The sequence below is a fragment of the Pangasianodon hypophthalmus genome, chromosome 4, assembly GCF_027358585.1.
Source record: "Pangasianodon hypophthalmus isolate fPanHyp1 chromosome 4, fPanHyp1.pri, whole genome shotgun sequence".
In the NCBI taxonomy this organism is placed as follows: Eukaryota; Metazoa; Chordata; class Actinopteri; order Siluriformes; family Pangasiidae; genus Pangasianodon; species Pangasianodon hypophthalmus.
The window spans coordinates 9,645,119-9,669,258 of record NC_069713.1 but is presented as its reverse complement, the minus strand read 5'-3'; the positions used below and the strand labels follow the sequence as shown (position 1 = coordinate 9,669,258).

Below are 24,140 nucleotides of genomic sequence, written 5' to 3'. Positions count from 1 at the left end.
CGTTCTGGTGCGATTGCAGCCCTCGTGTGGACTGAGTCGAAAACTGCCCGAAAACTGGAACGAAGGTCGTTGGCTGGGGGACAGTGAGCTCTTGGCGAAATTGACCCTGAGTCCTAGGCACTCCAAGTGGCTGAGGAGGAGGGATCTGTGGGACTAAGATGAGCCAGTCGTCGAGGTAATTCAGAATGCGGATTCTCTTCTGTCTCAGAGGAGAAAGAGCCGCATCTATGCACTTCGTAAATGTGCGAGGAGCCAGGGACAGTCCCAAGGGCAGGACCGTGTATTGATAAGACACTCCCTCGAAGGCGAATCTCAAGAATCGTCTGTGCTGGGGGGCTACCTGGATGTGAAAGCATGCGTTCTTCAGATCCAGAGAAAAGAACCAGTCCCCTGGGCGTATTTGCGAGAGAATCGGGTTCAAAGTAATCATCCTGATCGGCCGCTTCATGAGCGCGCGGTTCAGGCGTCTGAGATCGAGGATGGGCCGAAGGCCGCCACCCTTTTTGGGGACGAGGAAGTAGCGGCTGTAAAATCCTGACTCGCTCTGTGCTGGTGGAACCGTTTCTACGGCACCCTTCGCCAGTAGGGCCATCACCTCGGAGCGTAGGACGTGAGCGTCCTTGCCCTGCACTAAGGTGGGAACCACACCGCTGAATCGCGGGGGTCTTCGAGCAAACTGGAGTGAGTAACCTCGCTTTATAATCCCCAAAACCCAATCTGACACTCCGGGGATGGCCTGCAAGGCCTCTGCCCGTGTGGCGAGGGGTTGGATTGGTTCGAGTGGCAGATCCCCGTGAGGGAACCTGACACTCGTTATAAGTGGAAGAGGAATTTTGCTCTCTGTCTGAAAATGTGTTTTATTTTTGTTGTTACAACAGTGGCTGCTTGTTTGGGCACTTTCAGAACGGGCCCAGTGTCCACAACAGCATTTACAAACACACTGCCACCGGCACCCAGAACAGAACGGGGTGCTTGGGGGCATAACAGAGATCATTTGGGGGGTGGTCCGGCGATGGCGAGACTTTGCCCCCTCCTCTTCCTGTCTGGCATATCAGGATGACGCCCGAGGCGCAGGATCTACCGTCAGCTTGGGCCGGGGTCCTTGGCGTCTCAAAAATGAGTGGCGTCTGGCTGAGCAGGAGCGCTGCGGAGGGTCAGGCTTTTGGGTAGGCTGAGCAGGCGCAGGCACAGATCTAGCCAACTGCTGCGCTGGAGCAGGCTTGGGGCGACTGGTGGCGCTCGCAGAGCTTGAGCGCTTTGGGAAGAAGTGGTGTGTGCAGTCCCGCTGCTGAGCCATTGGTTCGCTTTATTGCACTGCACGAACCAATGGCCGTGCAGTTTCACTGCGTGATTGTAAAGGCTTCAGTCATCAGAGAAAAAGGAGTTTTCCCCATAGCGTCTAGCAACGCAGTACGAGTGTAGTGTCGATAGGGAACGTGTGAAGTCAGCCATCTCCTCAGTTCACTCGAGCTGTTGAGAAGGATGGTAGGTGAAAATGTCTCTGGTCAATCGGTCAAAAAAAAAAAAATGTCAGGAGACATTGTTTTATTTTTGTCTAAAGTCAGTTGTATTTGTCTAGAAATGTGTTTAAGATAACTTTACTCTGTATTATTGTGTTAAGGAGGGTAAAGCGGTGTGTAGCAGAGTTTTATGTGTTTTACAGGTAGTTGTGAACACCATGTGCTAATGGCATCTGCTCTGTTTTTTTTTTTTTTTTTTCATTTTGTATATTCGTTTGATTTATCCTTATGTGTATTATTTTTCGACAGTTTTGTGACCGGATTAGTAGTATTTATTGTCTGTTTGGTACTTCCCATGTCTTTTCCATGTATGATGTATTACTTTTTCATGCAGTTTTGTGTTCTCTATGTGTACAAAAGAAAAAAAAAAGAGATTGAGTCATACTCATATGTAACAAAAAGTGTTTATTGATTAAGTTGTCAGTTTAGTCGAGCTGTTGAGAAGGATGTTTTGTGACCGGATTAGCAGTATTTATTGTCTGTTTGGTACTTCCCATGTCTTTTCCAGATTTTCCCCAGCTCACAGTAAACGCTAACGTGAGTGTGCTCAACAGAACTGTTTTCCTGTGGTCTTTATTGAGAGGATAGAAAGCACGAACCGAGAGGGGTTACAAGGGCAAAGTGAAGACAGTGAAGATGAAGAGGCATATCCACAGATACGAACAAAAATGTTTAAATGAAACATCAAACTATTTAAGTCCACATAAGAAGTGTAGCATATGATGCACTCAGATTATAAGAGAGAGTTCAGATATACACAGCTGTTACTGATGCAATATGGTCAGTGTACTATAAAGTAATATAGTCAACATGTGCCAAGTAAATTTCAAATATTTCAACTCTTGCGATGGGATCACACCAGCCACGGTGCAAAATCAGAATTGGAATCAGAAGTCAAAATCACACATCACACAATCAGCGTGTATGGCATGTTTACGTACATGTTACGACCCATGAGTACTCGGCGAGTACTCGGACTACACCCATCTTTGAACTCGGCCTTCATTTTGATCTCAACTACACTAACTAACTAACTATTCCACCCTGAAGCTCCACCCGGTTGTTGCTTGTACAGCACTTGTATATATCTTGCATAATATTCCACGTTTTGTATATATCTGGTGTGTCCTGTGTGTGTGTTCCCAACAGCACCTCATACTGCCCTCCAGCTAACACAACCCTGTGCTACTAACGCTGTATGACCCAACCCTAGACTGCGTCGTAACAGTAGATTTAAACAGAAACTGAAGCCCAATAACATAAAAACTTTAAGTACAGTGCTGTTTTATTTGCCATTATATTTTATTTGCTTGTCTAGTAAAATTTAAAGTAATTTGGACACAAAAAGAAAAAAATCCTGAGAATCAGTGGAGGTTCAGTGCCCCTGTGACCTTCAGCAGCAACAGGAATCTGTGGAACCGTCACACATTCCCCCTCAGTGCACAGCAGCGTGTGTCCTGCAGTGAGTGCTGCTGTGCATTTGTTTCTGTTTCTGGAGCCATATTTCCATGTTCCTGTGTAAATCCACACTTTTCATTTGGATTATATATCATTTGCCTACTTTGATATTGCCTTCCTGAACTTTGACCTCTGCTTGGAAATATGATGAAGATGATTGGTTTGCCCTTAATAAAGAGCATGCTGAGTTTACTCACTTGTGTCCTGTCTCATCAGCTTTGCACATTACAGCTTCTCACATTATTTTTTTTGTCTTTATCCCTGAGGAAAATTGTTTCGTTGCAGCAGTACAATAAACAACAAAAATACAAGGACACAGAAAATGCACAGATTGTAGTACCCATTACAGTAAGTAAATAAAAATAAAATATGATAAAAAATAAAATGCTAAGTAGCAACAAAAGTAAAGTAACTGTAGTCCAGGTGATAATAAAGTGACTGTCAGTAGAATTTGTCCATAAGAAAAAGAATATATATGAAAAAAAAATACATTGTGAAGGAACGTAAAAAATGTTGCGTTATTGCATGGTTAATACAGGGTGGATGAGCTGTGCAACAGCTCTAACAGTAAAAATGATGAACTGTTCACACCTAAAGGGAAAAAAAAAGCACACCACGTTCACTGACTGCTTACATACTGGTCATTGCTATTATTGATGTCAGCAACATTGAGACCTTTTACCACCACATACAGAAACCACAACAGCTCTCTCTTTCTCTATCTGCCTCTCTGCACTTCCTCTTTGAAACATATGGTTTTAAGACTCCCACTACAGAGGACATAAAGACTTTTTACACTCTTGTTAAAATTGCAGGTTTTTGTGATATAAAAAATGAAACCAAGATAAATCATGTTAGATCTTTTCCCAACTTTAATGTGATATAGAAACCAACAAAATTCAAGTGAAAAACAAAGGTTTCTTGTTTGTTTGTTTTTTTAATTGGGGTGGGGGTTCTGAGGGGAAAGAAAAACATATTTTGGTTGCAAAAATGTGCACATCCCTTTACTAATACTTGGTTAAAGCACCTTTTACTTGTAATACAGCACTCAGTGTTTTTGGGTAAGAGTCCACCAACTTAGCACATCTTGATCTGTCAATTTTATTCCACTCTCCCGTGCAAAAAATGCTCCAGATCTATCAAATTGCAAGTGGATCTCCTGTGCACAGCCCTCTTCGAGTTATTCCTCAGGTTTTCGATAGGATTTAGATCTGGGCTCTGAGTGGGCCATTCCAAAACACTGAGCTTCTTCTTCTGAAGCTTGTACTTTGTTGACTTGGATTTGTGCTTTGAGTCAATATCATACTGGAAGGTGATTTTTTTTTCATCCTCAGCTGTCTAACAGAGTCCTGCAGGTTTTGTGCCAAAATAGAACTATCCATGATTCCATCTATCTTGACTAGAGCGTCAGTACCAGCTGAAGAGAAGCAGCCCCATAGCATGATGCTGCTACCACCATGCTTCACTGTGGGTATAGTGTTCTTTGGGTGATAAGCTTCCTTTTTTTATAATTATGCCTAAAAATTTCTACCTTGGTCTTTCTCATCTGACCATAACACATTTTGCCACATGATTTGGGGTGATTTAGGCAGGCTTGGATTTTTTTTTTTTTCATGAGAAAGGGCTTCTGTCTAGCCATCCTACTCTATAGCCCAGATATGTGTAGAATAAAAGAAATTGTTGTCGCATACATGGAGTGACCAGTACTTGCCAGATATTCCTGCAGATCCTTTAATGTTGCTGTAGGTCTCTTTGTAGCCTCCCTGATAAGTTTTCATCTTGTTCTTTCAACAATTTTGGAAGGACGTCCTGTTACAAATGTCACTGTGGTGCCCCATTGTCTCCACCTGTTGATGATGGCCTTCACAGTGTTCCATGGTACATCTAATGTTTTGGAAATTCTTTTGTACCCCTCTCCTCATAGACCTTTTAACCATGAGATCCCATACATGGTTTGTAAGCTCTTTGTGGACCATGGCTTCAGCAATCAGATGAAACCAAGAACCTGTTAAGAAAATTCACCATAAACAGCTGATCTTTATTTGGGGTTAATCAGAATCACTTCATTGATGACAGGTGTATAATAATTACTTTTCAACATGTGTTTGAATGTGATTGGTTCATTCTGAGCACAGTCACATGCCCCATTGTATGAGTGTGCACTCTTGGTTGCTATATCATATTAAAGGTTGAAAAAAATATGACATGATTTATGTTGTTTTTTTTTTTTACTTCAATTTTAACAGGAGTGTGTAGACTTTTTATATCCATTGTATATTCAGCCATGTGGGGAGAAACTTTTTACATCACTACTATAATGCACATAATGCACACTATGAGTGGTGAAAACATTTTTGCTGCTTGTAGTGAATCCTAATAATGTATGTAACTATAATATAAGTAATGTATGAATTTCAACCTGCATTACCTCTCTCTCTTTCTCTCTCTCTCTCTCTCTCTCTCTCACACACACACAAGTGTGATTGGTCTTTAGAAACACAGGAAGTGTCGAGGCTTTAACACAGACACTGCTCATTCAGTCAGTCATCAGTAGGACAGGATGGAGCTCCGTCCACTCCATGTGATGCTCTGTGAGTAAATGTTCTCTGTATGTCTTCATGGCAGTGAGGGGTGCTGAATTAAGTTTCTAATTAACAGGCTGAGAGTCCTGTGTCTGTGTGATTATTTCGTTTGTCTGTAGTGCTGGTTTGATGCTGAATTTAGAGTGAACAGTGAATTCTGCTTTTTGTGGTATGTTTAAATTCCACCCAATTTATTTTCTGAGTAAAATATTAAATAGTCACTGTATTAAATCTGCAATTGCATGCTGGTGTCTCACATATGTCCAGAACATTAAAGCTGAGTTCATGATTTTAACTGCAGTTATCTATTGGAAGTCAGTATTTATTTAAGATTTTACATTTTATAGTTTATTCAATATTTTGGTGATATTTTCTGTACTCTAATGTTTGTAAAGTGTAGAATGTTGCTCTTGTAGATATACTATAAAACCTAGCGTCTGGCAGGAGACTGTGCCAAGCAGACAGGAAATCAATTGACTCAGTTTCTAAATATAAGATGTTTATATTCATAGAGACATGGCACTGTGTTCAATAACAGAACAGAATGGATGCTGCTTTGAATAAATCTATTTGAGATTTATATAGCATATACAGTGTGATAACTAACAATTCATTTTATACTACCACGCTGGTGAATTCTCAGTTCTGATTGGTTAGAAGGTGTTGATTAATATTCTCTAACAGCAGCTCTGACAATAGTGTTTGTTGCAAGACAAAGTACAGGTTTATATTACTGTTGTCACACTTTATCATTGCTTTATAAAGTGTACAGGGACAAAATCATGTTATTTAACAGACAATTTCATAATGGTTGATATGGTGATGTTTTCTGTAAGAAGACGATTATTAACATTTATGGAACATTTATTTAACATTTATGGAATATTTATGGAGTCTCGAGTGTCAGTGCTTTGTAATGGTCAGTAATTTTTCCATCATGGGAAAGCCTTTATTCCACTAGATTTGGAAAGGAATGTAGATTAAGACAAAGTGTCCTTTGAGGTTTCTCAGTAACATGACAACATTTTTTGCCTCTATATTTTTTGTAACTTTAAGTGTGAAAACGGATGCTGGTGAAAAGGAAATGACTGTTTTTAGTTGCTATAACGCTAGTGACAACAAGAGCTAACTTGTGGTTTGTGTCTTGTGATTGTCACACAACATTAAACATGAACATAAATGGTAAAAAGTATGACATGTTCATTAATAATTTAAAACATTGTAATTGTTGGCAAATTGCTGTGGTATAAGAGGAATAAAACACTTCAACAGGATATGCTGTTATTGGAAAATAATCAACTTTGGAATGGTAAAAGTAAATCCACTTCACAATGAGCCACATCAGACCACCCCATTGTTGGATTATTTTACTTCATCTGTCATTTCTTCTGTTTCTCTCCCTACTTTTAGTGCTGACGGGACTCATCCACTGCATACCAACAGGTGATTCTTGTTCTTGTATATGTAAAACTCAGCCTGCTCATTTTAATAGATGATTAAGACAAGTGGCTCAAATTAGTAAAATCATATCTAATAATACATGTACTGTAAATTTGAGTTTATTCATCTTTCTGCCTTAAGAACATTAAACTTTACTCAGTTTTTAGATCAGCTTTACACATATAGATTCAGTGAGACCTTAGACTAAGAGCTTTTAATATAAATGCATGGTCTGGATCAGTATTGGGCTGGGTCAGTATTGGGCTGGGGGGAGGGGGGGGGGGTGCATGGTTGAAAGTGTGTGTAACAGAGGTTTCTGTGGAAGTACGCCCCCTGTGGTCAAAAGTGTACAAGATGTGTGTAGTTTTTATGGGGTGGGGATTATCTGCATATTTGCATAAGACTGGTGTAGATTAGAGTACAATAAATTAGCATCATGATAGGAACACCTCATTCCTTTTTAGAATGGACCATACCATTTGGCCTTAAAGAAAAAAAAATATAGGAATTAGGACATATAGGACACAAGATCAAGGTCAAAAACAGGTGGAGATTCAGGCAATCAGCAAACAACATAAAGGAGGCAAAGACAGAACTCATGGAACCAGATTAAAAAAAGTCAAAACCAGAATAGCTAGAACAGAGATAAAGGCATGGTAAGTCAGACAATGATACGCTGAGTATTACTTCACAGTGAGTGAGTGTTTTTGAGTTCTTTATATAGTAGTGGGTGTGAGACAAGTGTGCATGATTAGAAGTCTGGTGACCGTGAACATGAAAATGGACGTGTGAGTTGGGAAGTGTAGTCGGTGGCAGCCAGGTTTGTAGACTGCAGTGTGTTCTGGAAATGGAGTCTGGTGCTGACATGACATACTATTCTAGCTATTCTAGCTCTCAATTCGACATCTCAAACACACACATACACTTCAGCTCTCACTGCTTGGCTCATGTGCCATGCAGCACACTGGTGGTCTCTCTGATACACTGTTAACAAAACTAAGTTACTAGCATGCTGTATAAGCGTGTATAAACCTGGCAAACCCAGTCCCCACTGTGACCATCCCTACTCCAAAACTGTTTTGTTTAACTGTGTGGATTGGCTGTATCTGGGTTCTGTTACAAGGGGAAATCCCAGGGGGTAATCCCCGTGAAGGATGGAGGGGTGGAGCCCTCCCCATCCTCTGTGTTTCCCTGACATGGAGGTGATGTGGATGGCGCCAGCGCTGCCTTCCCAGCCGATGCTGTGCATATTCCACACCGTGCCTTGTACTGCAGGACCTATCTGCAAACATTTCTCATACTATTTCCTGAAACCCTGCCCAATTTGTCCCAAGAAATAGTGGATGGGTGAGGCGAGGACTAACTGCCACCTCTACTCAATGTAGAGGGCCCTGGACACCGGCAGATACTTGTGAACATCCCCGTGCACACACATTACCTTCACCAGTTGTGCATTACGCAATGCCCCGCCTTGACTTAGGCTTTGGTAGAATGAGGTCTGGTTACAACCTCCACCAAGGCCTGATGTGTACTCCCTTGTATACTCACCGGTATTCAGTATGTTCCTGCTCAATCAGGGGAGGCTTGCAGTGAGTCAGTGCTCCCACCTCCATAAAGGAACACTGATCCTGGAAATGCTAGGACTTCCACTGCCCATGCTTTGCCACTGTCCTGGCGGGCACAGATGGTTCTGCCTATGTGGACAGAGAGGGGACAAGGGGAGACATCGGGGGAAAGGCTAGAAATGAGAGACAGCCGACACTCGACCGTGCCCCTGCTGCCTCAGAGGTCCCCACAGGTAACCTTCCAATCACACAGAGTGAAGTTATATTTGCACATGCAAATGTGTGACACCATTGTTCCCACCAAGTCATTTGACCTGACAGATCCCACGTCTCCACCAGGAAGTATAATGTAAGGTCTGTCTTCCATCACTAATTTTCACTTTTTGAAATAATAGGCCACGTGGGGGAGGGGCTAATAGAGCCTGTATTATTCTCTACTTTATAGACCCTTGAAAAAGCGTGGTCTCCACCAGGCATTACCTAGCCTTGTGTCCCCACCTAGTAACAAAAACACTTGTGTGTGTATAATCTTGTGGGAAAATAACATGGAAAATCACTTCACCAATCTTTTAATAATTTTTTTTTTACATTTTACCAACTATCAGCTACTTGGGAAAGCTCTGCTTTTTCTTGATTGTGCTTATGTTTATGTTCTGCCATATGTATTCTTTTTGGTCCCAGTTCTTTCTCTGCCCTGTCTGGACACTGGTTGGTTCCCCTAATGTGTTTTGTTTTTCATTTTGATTAGTTTGCATTTTATACTCTTATGTTTCTTTGTCTCATCACAAAGGCTAATCGATTATCATGCATCATTAAGCATGTTGTTCCCTTGCTTTCAGCTTTCAGATTTCTGACTCTTTCCTGTGTTAACATTTTTAAATATGGATTTCCCTCATTTAATATACATTAATATACTGTATATTGAACCAAGGAATTGACACTGACTATGATTTTTGGATTGAGGCAATCAGTGGTTCAATATTAAGTGCAACCAGTAATGGAGATAGTGGTCATCTTTGTAACCATTAGTTAGTACAGAGGCAAGGGGTGATACAGTTAGTATTATATAGTATTTCTGTCCATTTAGTTAAATATGGTCCAAATCCAAATAAGAGGGGTGAAAGGAGCACTCAAACACCTTCTCAGCATCTAGCGATGCTAATATAAATGGTGATTTATTTATGTGACTGTGGATTTAGATTTCGTTGGCAAGAACAACTTTCAGATCTGAAACAATAGTCACAGAACTGATAATATTATCATTCATTTTTATTTCCTTTTTCCTATTTAACAACTCCATATTTATCTCACAGTATGACTCCGAATAGTCTGCTCAATACGAAAATGCAAAACCATATAGTTCACAACCTGGTATGTCTAAGAATATGGCAGTGGGACTATATTTATGAAACAAATAAAACATAATTATATTTTTCATATTACCCACTTACATCGTTTGAAAGAAATAAAATAACACTCCCAAAATTATGAGCTCCTGCACAACATGGTACTTTCACTCCATCAGAGTTAAAATCTTTGAGTTGAGAGTTGAGAGTTGAAGATATTGCATAAGGTACTCATAAAACATTTTAACATGAAGTGCACCACATCGTTACATTAGCAAAAAAATTTTAATAAATAAAAAATAACATTGCACTGCATGGTTTTTGCATCATACCATTGTGGATATTACATTCGATATCATTCTCTCAATATGATACTTGTTTGACATAAAACATAAAAACATACATCCACAAGTGATACTTATCCAAAATATTGTCATGAAATATTATATTTACCACTGGATGACATGAAATACACTAAAACAATTCAGAGAGTGCGCTTCTCTCCTGCACTTCTCACTGAGCATCGAGTAGTGTGTGTGCGCGCACGTGCATAGTCTCTTTGCTCGTACCTCACATCGCCACTTACTGACACCTCAAGGTTAATGCAGGCAATAACAGCTTTTCTTGTCCTTATACTTAGCTGGAGCCATTCATCTGAACAGGAAATAAGTTTCAAACAATGCAAGGAAAGAAGCAAAATAAAGGGACCATTACCACCCGGTTACATTTAGGAAGTTATTACTATTGTACCATTGCATTAAGTTAACGAATCGTTGTGTGTTTTCTGTGGAGTATCTCCCTTTGATGAGATCAATGTTCATAAGTGTGGGGATTACAGATTCTAGTGTAATTGACAGTGCTTTACTTATCCTTTATATATTTAAATTTATTTATGATATGGGATGGTAGATGAAACATTGATTGGAGTCTTTATTTGGTTTTACAATTAAAGTCAAATTTAAAATTAAATTAAAGTGGTTTTAAAACACCTTTGGGATGAATTAGAATGGTGATTGAGAGCCAGGCCCTCTAGTCCAATCAGGGACGGATTATGAGAAAGTGGGCCCCTGGGCACGAATGTACAAAAGGCCTCCCAGCATCCAAACGGTGAGGTTAAAAGACACTAAGTTTTTAAAATACAGAGGTTTAAGGACATACAACATAGTCTGAACCCCTGCCCCAGTAAACTGTTTAAATAAAAAAATAAAAAAAAACTCAAGAAAAAAAAATGTTGAAGAGGGCCTCAGTATGTACTAGTAAACATTTCATACTAGAATTCTCACCATAGTGTGCAACTATCACTGTACAGCACATGATCATCTATGTGCTGAAACTCTGCTTAAAATCGATGCCTGTCTGCTGCTTTTGATGTAAGTCACACTTGTATCTAAAACAATTCAGAAACACGTCAGATATGAACAGTGGCATACACAGGAATTGCTTTCAGTGTGATGAGGACCTATACAAAATAAAATCTTTTTTTGCATTATCATTTTAAGGCACAATCTACCTTCAAATGACTTTGCCATATTAATAATATTGCCATAAATTACCTTTATGACAGTTCCAATTAAATGATTAAGATAACATCAATAATAGGGGAACGTTATGCCTTTTCTTATAAATCCTGGAAACTTTCTTTTCCTACTGGATTAAACATACTGCAGGCTACTTCATCAGCTCTAACTTCGATATCTCTATGCTTATAGTGTAGCTATCTGGCTAGTAGCTTTCAGACAGAAACAGGGAAGACGCATGGTCCCAATTGGTTAATCCAATTTCTCACCATAGCAGCAGCCATTAAAAAAGGAATGCATTCATTAAAAAAAAACCTTCAATCAGGATAATAAATAAGGTAAATATGTCATAAATAAATAAATATATATCATAGCTTTGGATAACAAACCACCCCTAATATTCTCGGCTTAGCTGTATATGGCCTAAAATAATAAACTAAAAATAATCTATAAACAAACAAACAAACAAACAAATTGTATATGTCAAAGGATAGTACTGAGCTACAGGAACACTATCCCCCTGTCCTCATGTGCTGTAATTAAAACTAAATTAAAGTTTAAACAAAACATACTGTATGGCAGGGAGCCTCAAGTTCTTCATTATATAAATATATTTCATGGCAATCATAATTGTAAAAGATGCCTGCACCCTCAATCAAGACAGGCTAAATCCATCCCTGAATCCCACTACCAAACTAGTGAGCCAAAATAGCTCAGCACGAGCTTCCCTTTCTTAAAAGATGATGATAATTAGCTTAACAATATTATACCTGCAATTACAGGGAACAAACCCTGACTTGCACAAGGTGGGGCCCTATAAACTATTAAAAGAAAATGATTTGTTCCAGTGTAGGCCTAGCACTACATATTTAAAGGAGAAAAGGTATGCATAATATTTCACAGTACATAAGACTTCAGTAGGCAGCACTCTCAGCACCTCTAATGGCCCACTCTACCCCGCAATATCAACTCTATGGTCAAGTGACAATGCAGTTGTGTACTGGTCTGGAGGACCATGCTGTCTGAGTTAGGGCAGTGTTTCTCAACCAGAGGTCTGCTGACCCCTTGTGGTCCATGGCATAAATTACAGGGGGTCTGTGGGATTGTTTCTAAAAATATTGAAAATATGTATGTGATATTTTTGTTAAATATTTCAAAGTAAGTGTAGTTTCAATACATTTTTAGGCCCATTAAATTTCAGAAAAGCCACAGACTATGCTTAGTCATGGGCATTTACAACTCTCTCACTTACTTTGCTTGGTCATTCTGGAGTGTCCTCGATCAATGTTCAGCATGTCATTATTAGCGCAAGGTTTATAATGTTAAAATTCAGAGTGTACATCAAATTACGTGTAATGTTAGCAATAAAATGTGTGAACGTTTTTCTATTCACTCCAGGCTGCAAAAACTTCAATTTCAGGTTTAACATTGATGGGTAAAATGAAATGTTAAATGTGATAATGTCAATGTGTAATGTACAAAAATATCATTGTTAATATTACAGCAATGTGAATATCAAGCAGTATATCAAATCTAATATTGAACTGAAAAATTATCAAATTTGACTCTTGTTGCTTTATGAAAATGTGTAATGTAGACTCCTTATATATTTTTATACATTATATACATTATAATTATATTGTATTTTAATGTATACATATTATGTAGGGGGTCCATGAAGATCAGTCAGAATATGCTAGGGGTCCATAGCTGAAAAAAGGTTGAGAATCACTAGGGGGCTCTAGACAAATCATCCACTGAGCTGCCACTACCTCATGTTGAAGGTGTAATGATGGTTTCTTTTCTTGTGACATCTTCAAAGTTATTGTGTAGGCTATTTCTTCAGTTTCTGGATCTATGACTCTGGGTATGTAATAAGAGCAACTTTTCATGGAGGTTCTGACATTGGGGCCTGAGTCCTTGAGCTCCTGGACCTGTGCCCATTAGGCCTGATCAGTAATCCATCCTTACGTTCAATACCTCGATCTCATAAATCATCGATCTCGATTCTCCTTTGATTCAGTGGGCACAAATTAATGCCCATGGTTTTTTGGATGCTGGGATATGAGGTGGGCAAGGACATAAGGAGGGGATGGTGAAGCATGGGGTAACATAATTAAGGTAAGATAACATTTGGGAAGGGGGCAGACATATGCTGGTAAATGCAGATATACTATGAGCATACATTTATAAACCCTTTTGTCACTGGAGAAAGTGTACTACATATATGTTGACACCATAATAGTGTGTTTTGGTTCATAGGTAGGACTGTAGAACTGTGTTACATTATAAGTTATAAGCATATAAAGTTTATTGCTTTTATTCCTTTTATTCAAGGAAAAAAGCTTTTTATTTATTAAGCTATTTTTTTTTACCAGTTTCCCATTTTTTATTGTTTGGAGGTGATGAGATTCATGGGTAATGTAGTAACGTGGCAGTGCAATATTCTGATGGCTCCACCTCTGTGCTTTCCGGTTTTCAAACATGCTTCTGAATATACCCGAATTTCTGAATGGCTAGGAGAAGAATGTGAATGTGGCCCCCGCTGAATATGATTAAAAATGAGGTAAACGTATTTGTTACACGTCAACGTCCAAAAAGCATAGTGGATATGTGGGTGTGTTCAATTATTTTGGTACCGAATGTGCAAGAGCACCTTCAGAGCAGTGGAGTGAAAGTTTGATACATGAATATACATCTTGCTTGTGAAAGGATGTTAATATTTGTTTTGGTGTTACACGTACGATAAATGTGAACTTTTTTCTACGAGACTGGGTGTTAATACAGACATTTGCTATCGCCCGAATAGGGCTGTAAACACGTGTGTTGCATATCTAGTAGCCAAATGCTACCTAAGGTTAAAATAATGGACGGGGAACTAAATCAAAACTAGAATGATAGAATATAAAACACTTCATATACATAAACTACAATACACACAATATATGCTAAACACTAAAAGATAAATAGGCTTTATGCTTATGGACAAGGAATTAAAAAATGGATTCATATCATAATATGTAATGATCTATGGGATCAGTAGTTCCACCTTTTTTTTAAATTTCTTTTTAACTCAGGAGAAAGATTAAGGACATTAATCATCTTGTAGCTGTCTGGTTTGGTTCACATGGAGAATTTGTCAAAATATAAGCATGTCTCATTTACGCACAATTCTGACCTTGAACTTAAGTCCATTTTTCTTGGATGATATCTGTACAAGCCATGACATTAACACAGCAAATTTTATTGTTTATTGATACTGATACTGATCATTTCTATTATCAGTATTGTTAATAAATTCAATTCAATTCAATTCATTTTTATTTGTATACTGCTTTTTACAAAGGTCATTGTCTCAAAGCAGCTTTACACAAACAAAAGTAAAGTGAAGTGTGTGTGTGTGCCGTCTCTGATGAGCAAGCAGGGCGACGGTGGCAAGGAAAAACTCCCTGAGATGGTGATAGGAAGAAACCTTGAGAGGAACCAGGCTCAACAGAGAACCCATCCTCATATGGGTTTACACTGTAGTGTGCGTGTGTGTGAGTACAATGTGTGTTGGTGTAGTCCATGGAAAACAGCTGAAGCGTTTTCGTGGCAGTATGAAGCATTGCCGGTGGACAGGTCCAGAGTGAGGTCTGGGGGAGGTCTGGATTACCAGCAGCTCAGGAGTGATGCTCATCTGGTCCAGAGCGTAGGGGGGTCTGGATCACCGGCAGCTCAGGAGTGTAACATAAAGTGAACAAAAATGGAAGAAAATCATGATGACTGAATCATCATTTCTGAGTTCATTTTTTGTCTAATAATAGCATATTTTATGAAAACGGAGGTTGGCATTAAAAGTGGATGAAAGGCGTGATGTCTACTACTGAGGGCTTATTTCACACACTCTCAGAACACATCTTTGTGCTCATTTAATAGAAACACACTCATCTACTCAACTTTGGTTAGAAATCCCAGAAAAGGTCTTGTAAATATATAGTTTCGCACCTACAATGGGCATGTGAGCATCAGAACTGACCCATGGAGCAATGGAAGAAGGTGTCCTGGTCTGATGAATCACGTTTTCTTTTACACCATGTGGACGTTTGGGTGCGTGCTTGTCACTTACCTGGGGAAGGGATGGCACCAGGATGAAATATTGTGAAGAAGGCAAGCTGAGACAGTGTGATGCTCTGGGCAATGCTTTGCTGGGAAACTTTTTGTCTTGCAATTCATGTGGATGTTAGTTTGACATGTACCACCTTCCCAAACATTGTTGCAGACCAAGTACACCCCTTCATGGCAATGGTATTCCCTAATGGCAATGGCTTCTTTCAGCAGGATAATGCATCCGGCCACACTGCAAAAATTGTTCAGGAATGGTTTGAGGAACATGACAAATAGTTCAAGGTGTTGACTTGGTCTCCAAATTCCCTAGATCTCAAGGAAGACAAGGAGGCGAGGCTTCCAATCAACAATTAATCAGTGAGATTGAAGTGATCAGTGGGGTTGAGGTCAGGACTCGGTGCAGAACACTGGAGATCCTCCACACCAAGCTCATCAAACCATGTCCTTATGGACCTCACTTTGTGCACTAGGGCAGATGTCATGTTGGAACACGAAACGGCCTTCCTCAGACAAATTTGCCACAAATTTGGAAGAATACAATTGTCTAAATGTCTTTGTATGCTGTAGCATTAACTTTACCCTTCACTAGAATTAAGGGGCCCAAACCCTGAAAACAGCCCCAGATCATTATCCTTCCTCCACCAAACTTTACTGTTGGCACTATACATTCTGGTAGGTAGCGTTCTCCTGGGGTCTACCAAACACAAATTCATCCATCACACTTCCATATAGTGAAGCGTGATTCATCACCCCAGAGGACACTTTTTCACTGTTTCAGAGTCTAGTGGCGGCGTGCTTTACACCACTCTAGCAGATGCTTGGCACTGGGCATACTGATCTTAGGCTTGTGTGCAGCTGCTCGACCATGGAAACCCATTTCATGAAGCTCCCGATGCACAGTTTTTGTGCTTATGTTGATTCTGGAGGCACTACGAAACTCTGTAGTGATGGATGAAACAGAGGAGAGGCAATTTTTATGTTCTACTCTCTATGTTCTACACAGTAGGTGGCCCCACTCTTTGCATGGTCTACCACTTCATAGCTGAGCTGTTGTTGCTCCTAGATGTTTCTGTTTCACAATAATAGCACTTACAGTTGACATTTCAACCGGGAAATTTCAACTGAGAAATTCCAACTGACGTGCAGCAAATGTGGCATCTTATGACAGTGCCACGTTTAAAGTCACTGAGCTCTTCAATATGAATCATTCTACTACCAATGTTTGTCTATTGAGTTTGGCTATGTGCTTGATTTTATGCACCTGTTAGCAATGGGTGTGGCTGGAATTCCTGAACTCATAAATTAGAAGTATTGGCCACATACTTTTGGCCACGCAGTGTACGTGCAGTTAATGGTGCAGGATTAATATATATATAAAACATTATGTAGAAAAGCAAACTAACATCAAATGCTGTGACCATTACATTTCAGTTCAATCATGAATTTCATCACAAAGACAAATTGCTGCAAACAAACTGTATAGGTTTTGCAATAAATATTGAATGTAAATGTTAAATTAAGCACAAAGTTCACAGAATTACTGTGTGATAGTCTCTAATGAAGGAGAGACGGAGTGCTACTGTATAGCACACATTGGAAACTTCAACTCAGAGTTCAGGGGTCCAGCCACAATTACAGTGGGAGCAAATGGTTCAGTGTGCTGGACTTGAGGAGTGGGTATTATCAGATCCCCATGAGTGTGGCTGATGAGGAGAGAACTGTGTTTATTTGCCCACTGGGGTTTTATCAGTTTGAGCGTATGCCTCAGGGGATTAGCAGAGCCCCTGCCACCTTTCAGACAGTCATGGAGAAGGCAGTTGGTGTCATTTTTGCAGGACTTCTGCAAAAAAAGTGTAATTTTTCTTCTGTGACTTATGTTGGGCACATAGTGTCACAAGAGTGCATAGCAACTGATCCCTGTAAGGTGGAAGCAGTTATTGCTTGGCTACGACCTCAGACCATCACACAGCTTGGGTTTTTGTGGCTATTATTGGCAGTTTGTAAAGGGGTACTCTAGTGTGTGCAGACCGCTAAATCAGTTGCTTAAAGGTTATCCATCACAAAAATGTCATGGAAAGGAGAACTGCAAAACTCCAATTACCACTAAGTATTTCAAGCCCTCACATCCATGTGGGTCTTGATGGGATGAACGTTGTGAGTTGGCTTTTCAGGAGCTAAAACGCCATTTGACACAAGCTCCAGTGTTAGCTTTTGGTGATCCTAACTTACTTTACATGTTACATGTTGACACAAGTACGAATGGCCTGGCTGGTGTGCTATACCAACCACATCCTGAGGGATTGCGCCCAGTGGCATTCATTAGCAGAAGTCTCTCCCCCTCTGAAAAGAATTACCCAGAGGACAAGCTGGCATTAAAATGGGCCATAGTTGACAAGCTACGTGATTATCTTTAGTGACTTTTGAGGTCAGATAGGACAAAAATCCCCTGACCTACATCCTGACGTCAGCTAAGCTAGACGCTACTGGTCACAGATGGCTGGCAGCTTTGTCTACTTACCAGTTCAGTTTGAAGTATCGGCAGGAGAGGAAAAACATTGATGCAGATGCTTTGTCTAGCTGACCTCATTCCCTGTCGAAACTGGAAGAAAACTGGCAGGAAATTCCCAATTTCTGGGGTTTGTACTCTTTGTCAATCTCCTGGGGCAAAGGAGAAATAGAAGAAGGTCAATGTTCTAGGCATAGATGACATAGATGAACAGCAGAGTGGTGACTTACCTGATGTGAAAACGGGCTCTTGCCAATCTACATTTCTGGTCACAGGGTACTTACCTGACTTGAGGCCTGGTGAAATAAGTGCCTTTCAGAAAAAGGATATTTGCCTTAGATTGGTATGGATAGTTGTTAGGCACAAATGTCCTGCTAGCAGTGTTCAGTCTGATCACCCTGATGTGAAACTTCTAAAGAAAGAATGGGAGAGATTGTCAGTTAGTCAAAGCCTATTGTATAGGGTGGTTACTAGACCGGAAAAAAGGGAAAGATTTCATTGGTAAAATTTCATTTTATTAGGAACAACAGAGTACCAAAGCAAATTTGAGTATAGTTTTCTTAACTGAAGGCACTGTGCTATATAAATTGTAGCTTGTAAAATAACTTATCAGAGAAAATCCAGCCAGTTCACCATTCCACCGCTGGGACTCCAGGTCTTGCTGTTTAGCTGAGCGCCATTATAACTCACAGGAGGGTTACATAAACAACATGTAAACTGTAGAGGTCACAGGTACATGCAAAGAACTTCATACAACAGCAATACATAAAACAGCAATACATAGCCTTAAATTTGATGGATTAAAAAAATATATTATTCTACTTCCTTTGGTAATTTTGAAAGATATCATACAGTATGTATCAAAAGAATGCACCATTTTGTACAGCAAGACCATAAGATATACGTATGCAGTTCAGCACAGAAAAAAGTTACTCTTTTGTGTAAATAGATTTACTATTTACTTACAATAAACCACATAACATTGATACTAATAAAAGACTTTCATACAACACTGTTTGTATACACGCTATAAACAACATGTTAACAGTAAAGCGTCACATGCAGGTACATGCAAAAAATTTCTTCAACCTTCAACCTTGTTTCATTACAGCAGGAGAGTGCATATGTTACCGGCCTCAGACCTAGGGGATATCTGGGTCGGCAACTAAGGACACACAGCCTGTTAAGCACTGTGTACCTGTGAAACTGCGAAACAATAAAGAGACAGACAAAATGAGTGTCGTTCCCTTGGCGTGTCATTTACTTCTGAGATCGAACCTATTAGTAACCATGAGCACTTCTCATGTTACATGACATCTGTACATGGGATAACGTGATATGGATAATACATGGACACAACATACACGTATACATATGCATCCATTTACCTTACTTATTTCACATAGAAAAACATTGAGTTCCATATCACACATAGAGAGCAGAATAAGCACGCCAACAAATTCCATATACAAAACTTAAAGAGTAAACCAACGTTCCAAGTTCACTTAACAAGTGTCTCACGTTACTCAAAAGAACCAAACACAAATGTGTCACAGACACACATATCAAGAGAAATACATCAACCACTGTTGCATTTAGAACGTTTACAATGTAATTTGCATCGTGTCACACACTGAGCATGTGCATGCATAGCATTCAATATGGCTATTGAACAGCTAATACAACAGGTGCACGGTTAGCTGTACCACTAAATAGCAAACAACTCATTGCCAATGTGTTTAAAATTACAGACATTTTGCCATACACGAACATTATATGGTACATTCTTAAATGCACTTAAGACAGCGTTAATCATTTACACCTATGACCTCAATTAAATTCGGCCTCAATTTAGCATTCGGCAAAATTAGATTCTCCGAAACATATTAGAATCGCGCACAGTCACTTAACACACTTCGTGATCACTTTCAATTACGTCAACAAAGTCACGTTAATCAACAGAAAAATGTTTAAAGTATATATATATATATTACTTTACCTGTGAAACAATAAAGAGACAGACAAAATGAGTGTCGTTCCCTTGGCGCATCATTTACTGCTGAGATCGCACCCGGGAGAAAACTAGTCTCTACTGTGCTTCACAGGAGCGCTCAAGCTCCATCGACTGATGTGGCGGTGTTCTGATACACACATACGCATGCGCATGGATAACTGCACTGGTGATGTTCCTATTTTAAAATTAGGGGGGGTGTCTCTTTTCCATTAACAATTTAATGTACCCTTCATTAACCCTTTACACGTACATATATTTTAACAAATATTCAGAAGCTGTGAAAGGGGCATGTGCATTTACCAGCATATGTCTGCCCCTTCCCAGATGTTACGTTGCCTTAATGCCCCATGCTCTACCCTCCCCTCCTTAACTCCTTAACCACCTCACATCCAAGTACAGTTCAGAAAAAAGTTTCTGATCCTTTAAAATATACCTAGATTACCGTATTACTCTTAACATGTTCTCTGATCTTCATCCAAATCATAATAATAGACAAACCCATTCCAGCTAAGCTGATGACACACAAACACTTGTACATTCTGGTTTTAAAATGTATTGAGGAAATGATGAACTTAAAATTGCATCAAGAAATTTAACAGGGGAATTTCAGGGTAGTGCTCCATCACCTTAATGAATGTTGGGTGATGCAACAAGACAATGACTCAAAACTCAAACATAAATAAACAAGAGATTAAAAAGGTTTAAAAAGAAGAAAATTTTATGTATTATAATGATCAGTCAGAGTTCAGTCTTAAACTATTTTACATGCTGATCTGAAAAAGGAGTGTTCATGCAACTGACCCTCACCGTAGTGCTGTAGGAACCATAGAGCTATAGGAATGGTCTAAAATTCCTCCTCAATCCTCCTTTCAGCAGCTACAGAAAACAGTTGGTGGAGGTTGTTACTGCTAAAAAAAAGTTCTACTAGTTCTACTAATAAAAAAGGGGGTTCAGATCATTTACTCAGCCAGGGTTGTGAAATCTAACTGAAGACTTCAATTAAGAGCTCTTTGTGTTATTAGTTTAGACAGAATAAGAGTATTATTATGATTTGATCTTGTATAAAGATCCGATCACATTTTATGAGTAATTAAATTAATGCATGAACATGTGATGGATTTTTAAATAATTAATAATGGATACGGTTAGGATCAGATACAGTTAATGAATTGGCTGAATAGTTGCTATTATATCATAAATTGTCTGCTGATGCCATGTTATCAAGATATTATAGTAGTTACTCTTTTGTGTTATAGCAGCATTGATTTTTTTTCTGGTTGGAGCTACTGTAGTTTCATGTTATGGTGTATGCATAGGGCCCCAACAGTGGCTCAAACCCTGGGGCTGCCACCACCCTAGGGCTGCCCCTGGTTGTGCATGCAGTGAAGTGGTTAAAGATCTTACTGAATAGGCATTAAGAGTCATTAAATCAGAGTGCACAGATTGTATTAATTAATAATGCATTTTTTTTCATCTAACTTTTGTGTAACTAATGTGTGTTATAGTTGAGTTGTCATGAATTCCACTTCACAATGAGAGTGCTGCTTTCTCTGGTTTAGTTTTTCATGTGTTTTTGTTTGTTTTGCCATGTGCATTCTTTTGGTTCCACTCCTGACACCATCCCTGTCATGTCATTGGTTTGTTCCCCTAATGTGCTCGTGTATTCTGTGTTTCTCTTCGATTAGTTTGCCTATTTATATTATCCTGAATCTTGACAATTGCTAAATTTCTCCTGTAAATGCCCATACAAACTATTTACAAATAAATCGGTTCATATCCAGATTGGTAGATGAGGCCCAGTGATTTTCAGTATTGAGACAGAATTTAGTAGCAATAACCTAAGATCTGCTTGGCAGGGGATAAGGACCATGACTGGATTATTTGAAAATAGGAATAGTAGTATGATAAGGTTGAATGGTTTTAGCTCAGATAAACAGCTGGATGAGAAAGTAAATAGATTTTTATCTTAGATTTGATTATTATGATTTTTTTTTCAGGAGATTTCAGAGATTTGTAGAAGAACAATTGCAGCCCCAGAAGTAAACTTTAGTGTCCAGTATACAGTATTCTGCCAGACAGAAGTTTTGAAAAGGTCAGGGGCCTCATTTATAAAGAGTGCTTACACTCAATAATGGGTCTGGAATGTGCGTATGCAACCTCCCATGCAAAAACCTGCATTTATAAAGAAATACTTGGCTAGAAATTGGGTGTATATTTATGGAAGCTTTCACCCATGTGTAGAGCCATATGCAACATTTTAGTGACTGTGAGAATAGATGAGATCCTGTGTATATGTAGGGATATTGCACAGCTAAATGTGCAACTCACAGCTCTCACGTGTAACACTACATATTAAATTATGCAGCTCCATCATAGCTGCATGCAGGCTACTTGGTCATGACAAGCATTAAAGACTAACAATATTTGTTTGTTTGTTTAGACTAGTTAATTAGCTTGTGTAGACTGATTAATTAGCCTGTTTCTATGTATTGATATTTATTGCTCCAAATAAATATTTGCAGCTTACAGTTTGTTTAATCCCCTCCCCAAACAAAATGGCAACTCATTTTGGATCAGTATTAATCATGGGTAATTACAGGCTGCAAAGGGCTGTGACGTAATTTCACACATTCACAGATCTATAAATAGGCTACACTGAATGATGTGTTGTTTATAGCACAATGGTTTTGTTGCCATTATTAGAAGACCACACCATCCAACGAGATCCAGAAAAAAAATAAATAAAATAATGAGAACTTGTTTTTAGAGACCAAGAAGATTTCCTTGCTCATATTGACAGGCTAATGAGCTGTTTTAGATTTCTAAGAGCCATTCTCTTACAACTAATTCTCTTGCCATAGACATAATTAAATTGACAAGTCGAGACTTCTTTAAACAGTGAGTGAAGAGGCCAACATTAAAGTGCAATTTGCAGCAATATCCGGTTTCCCCAAATGTAATTGGTGCAATTGACTAGATTCATGTTGCTATAAGGACACCTAGACAGAATTTTCTTTTATAAGTCATTTTAATTCCCTAACCCACACAGCACAGAGGAGAGACGCTACAGTGACCTGTAAGTGAATGTGAAAGATGGCTTCAGGTAGGAGACGGCTTCAGGTGGGAGACTGCCAGAAAAAGTGTACCGGATTGTTAGGGCAGGTGCTGTGCTGCGCAACATGGCACAGCCGATTGGGCTTCCCCTTCACCCCAGGAGCCAATTCACATCACTACCCAACAAACTTCACGCTATAAGATGTCATGTGTTGATTATGAACAGCTTGAGACCAGTGCAAATATATCTTTTTTAACAAACTCTTTTAATAACATTGGTATTTTTGTTATTTTTAATTAATTTATCAAGTTTTCAGTGGTGGTAACTGTGTGCTTTTGTTGATCTCTGACACAACTTCCACTTCTTGTTCCCCAAATTCTCCTCTTTTTTGCTTTTCTCTCTGCCATTTACAACACAACCTCATTCAAAAATGAATGGGACACCCCATATTTTAAATATGTATCAAGTAATTTGCATTGACCATTTATGGATATGTGTGGGCAGTAACCTGGCAGGAGAAGAGGCTGATTCACCACTGCATTGTGAATTATAATGGAAAATGAATGGAAATGGAATGCACATGTGCATATGCAAGGTTTTATAAATATTATTATTATTTTTTTTTTTGTGTGTGTGTGTGTGTGTGTGTAAGCCATTTCCTGTTTTTATGTGCACATGCACACTTTCACTCTGGAATCCATGCAAAGTTTTATAAATGAGGCCTAAGGTCATCTTCAGTGAATCACCTGGTCAGTAGAACATTCTTTAAACTCTGGAACAAAGCTCATGTGGTTCCTGTTTCTAAAAAGTCCAATCCTTAAGAGCTGAATAATTATAGGCCAGTGGCTTACGGGCCCCTGTGAATGAAATCCTTCGAGAAACGTTTTAAGAACTATATGCTCAGGAAATTGAAGAATCAGTTAGATCCAAATCCATATCTAAGAATCAGTTAGATCTACATTCCAGCAGAACAGGGTGAGGTGTGGAGGATGCCAATCTAAGCCTAATAAATTTAGTGTTAAAACATCTT

The 24,140-nt window shown here is 39.2% G+C and overlaps 1 protein-coding gene across 1 annotated transcript in view; it reads left to right on the top strand.

The window, feature by feature from the left end:
- Positions 1-8,154: 8,154 nt before the first annotated feature.
- The window catches only part of LOC128318153 (basement membrane-specific heparan sulfate proteoglycan core protein-like), a 68,094-nt gene continuing 52,108 nt past the window's right edge, over positions 8,155-24,140 (top strand). The window contains exons 1-2 of the mRNA XM_053233531.1: positions 8,155-8,266; positions 8,685-8,798. Of these exons, the coding sequence (XP_053089506.1) occupies positions 8,155-8,266; positions 8,685-8,798 (226 nt within the window). The remainder of the gene's footprint in view (positions 8,267-8,684; positions 8,799-24,140) is intronic.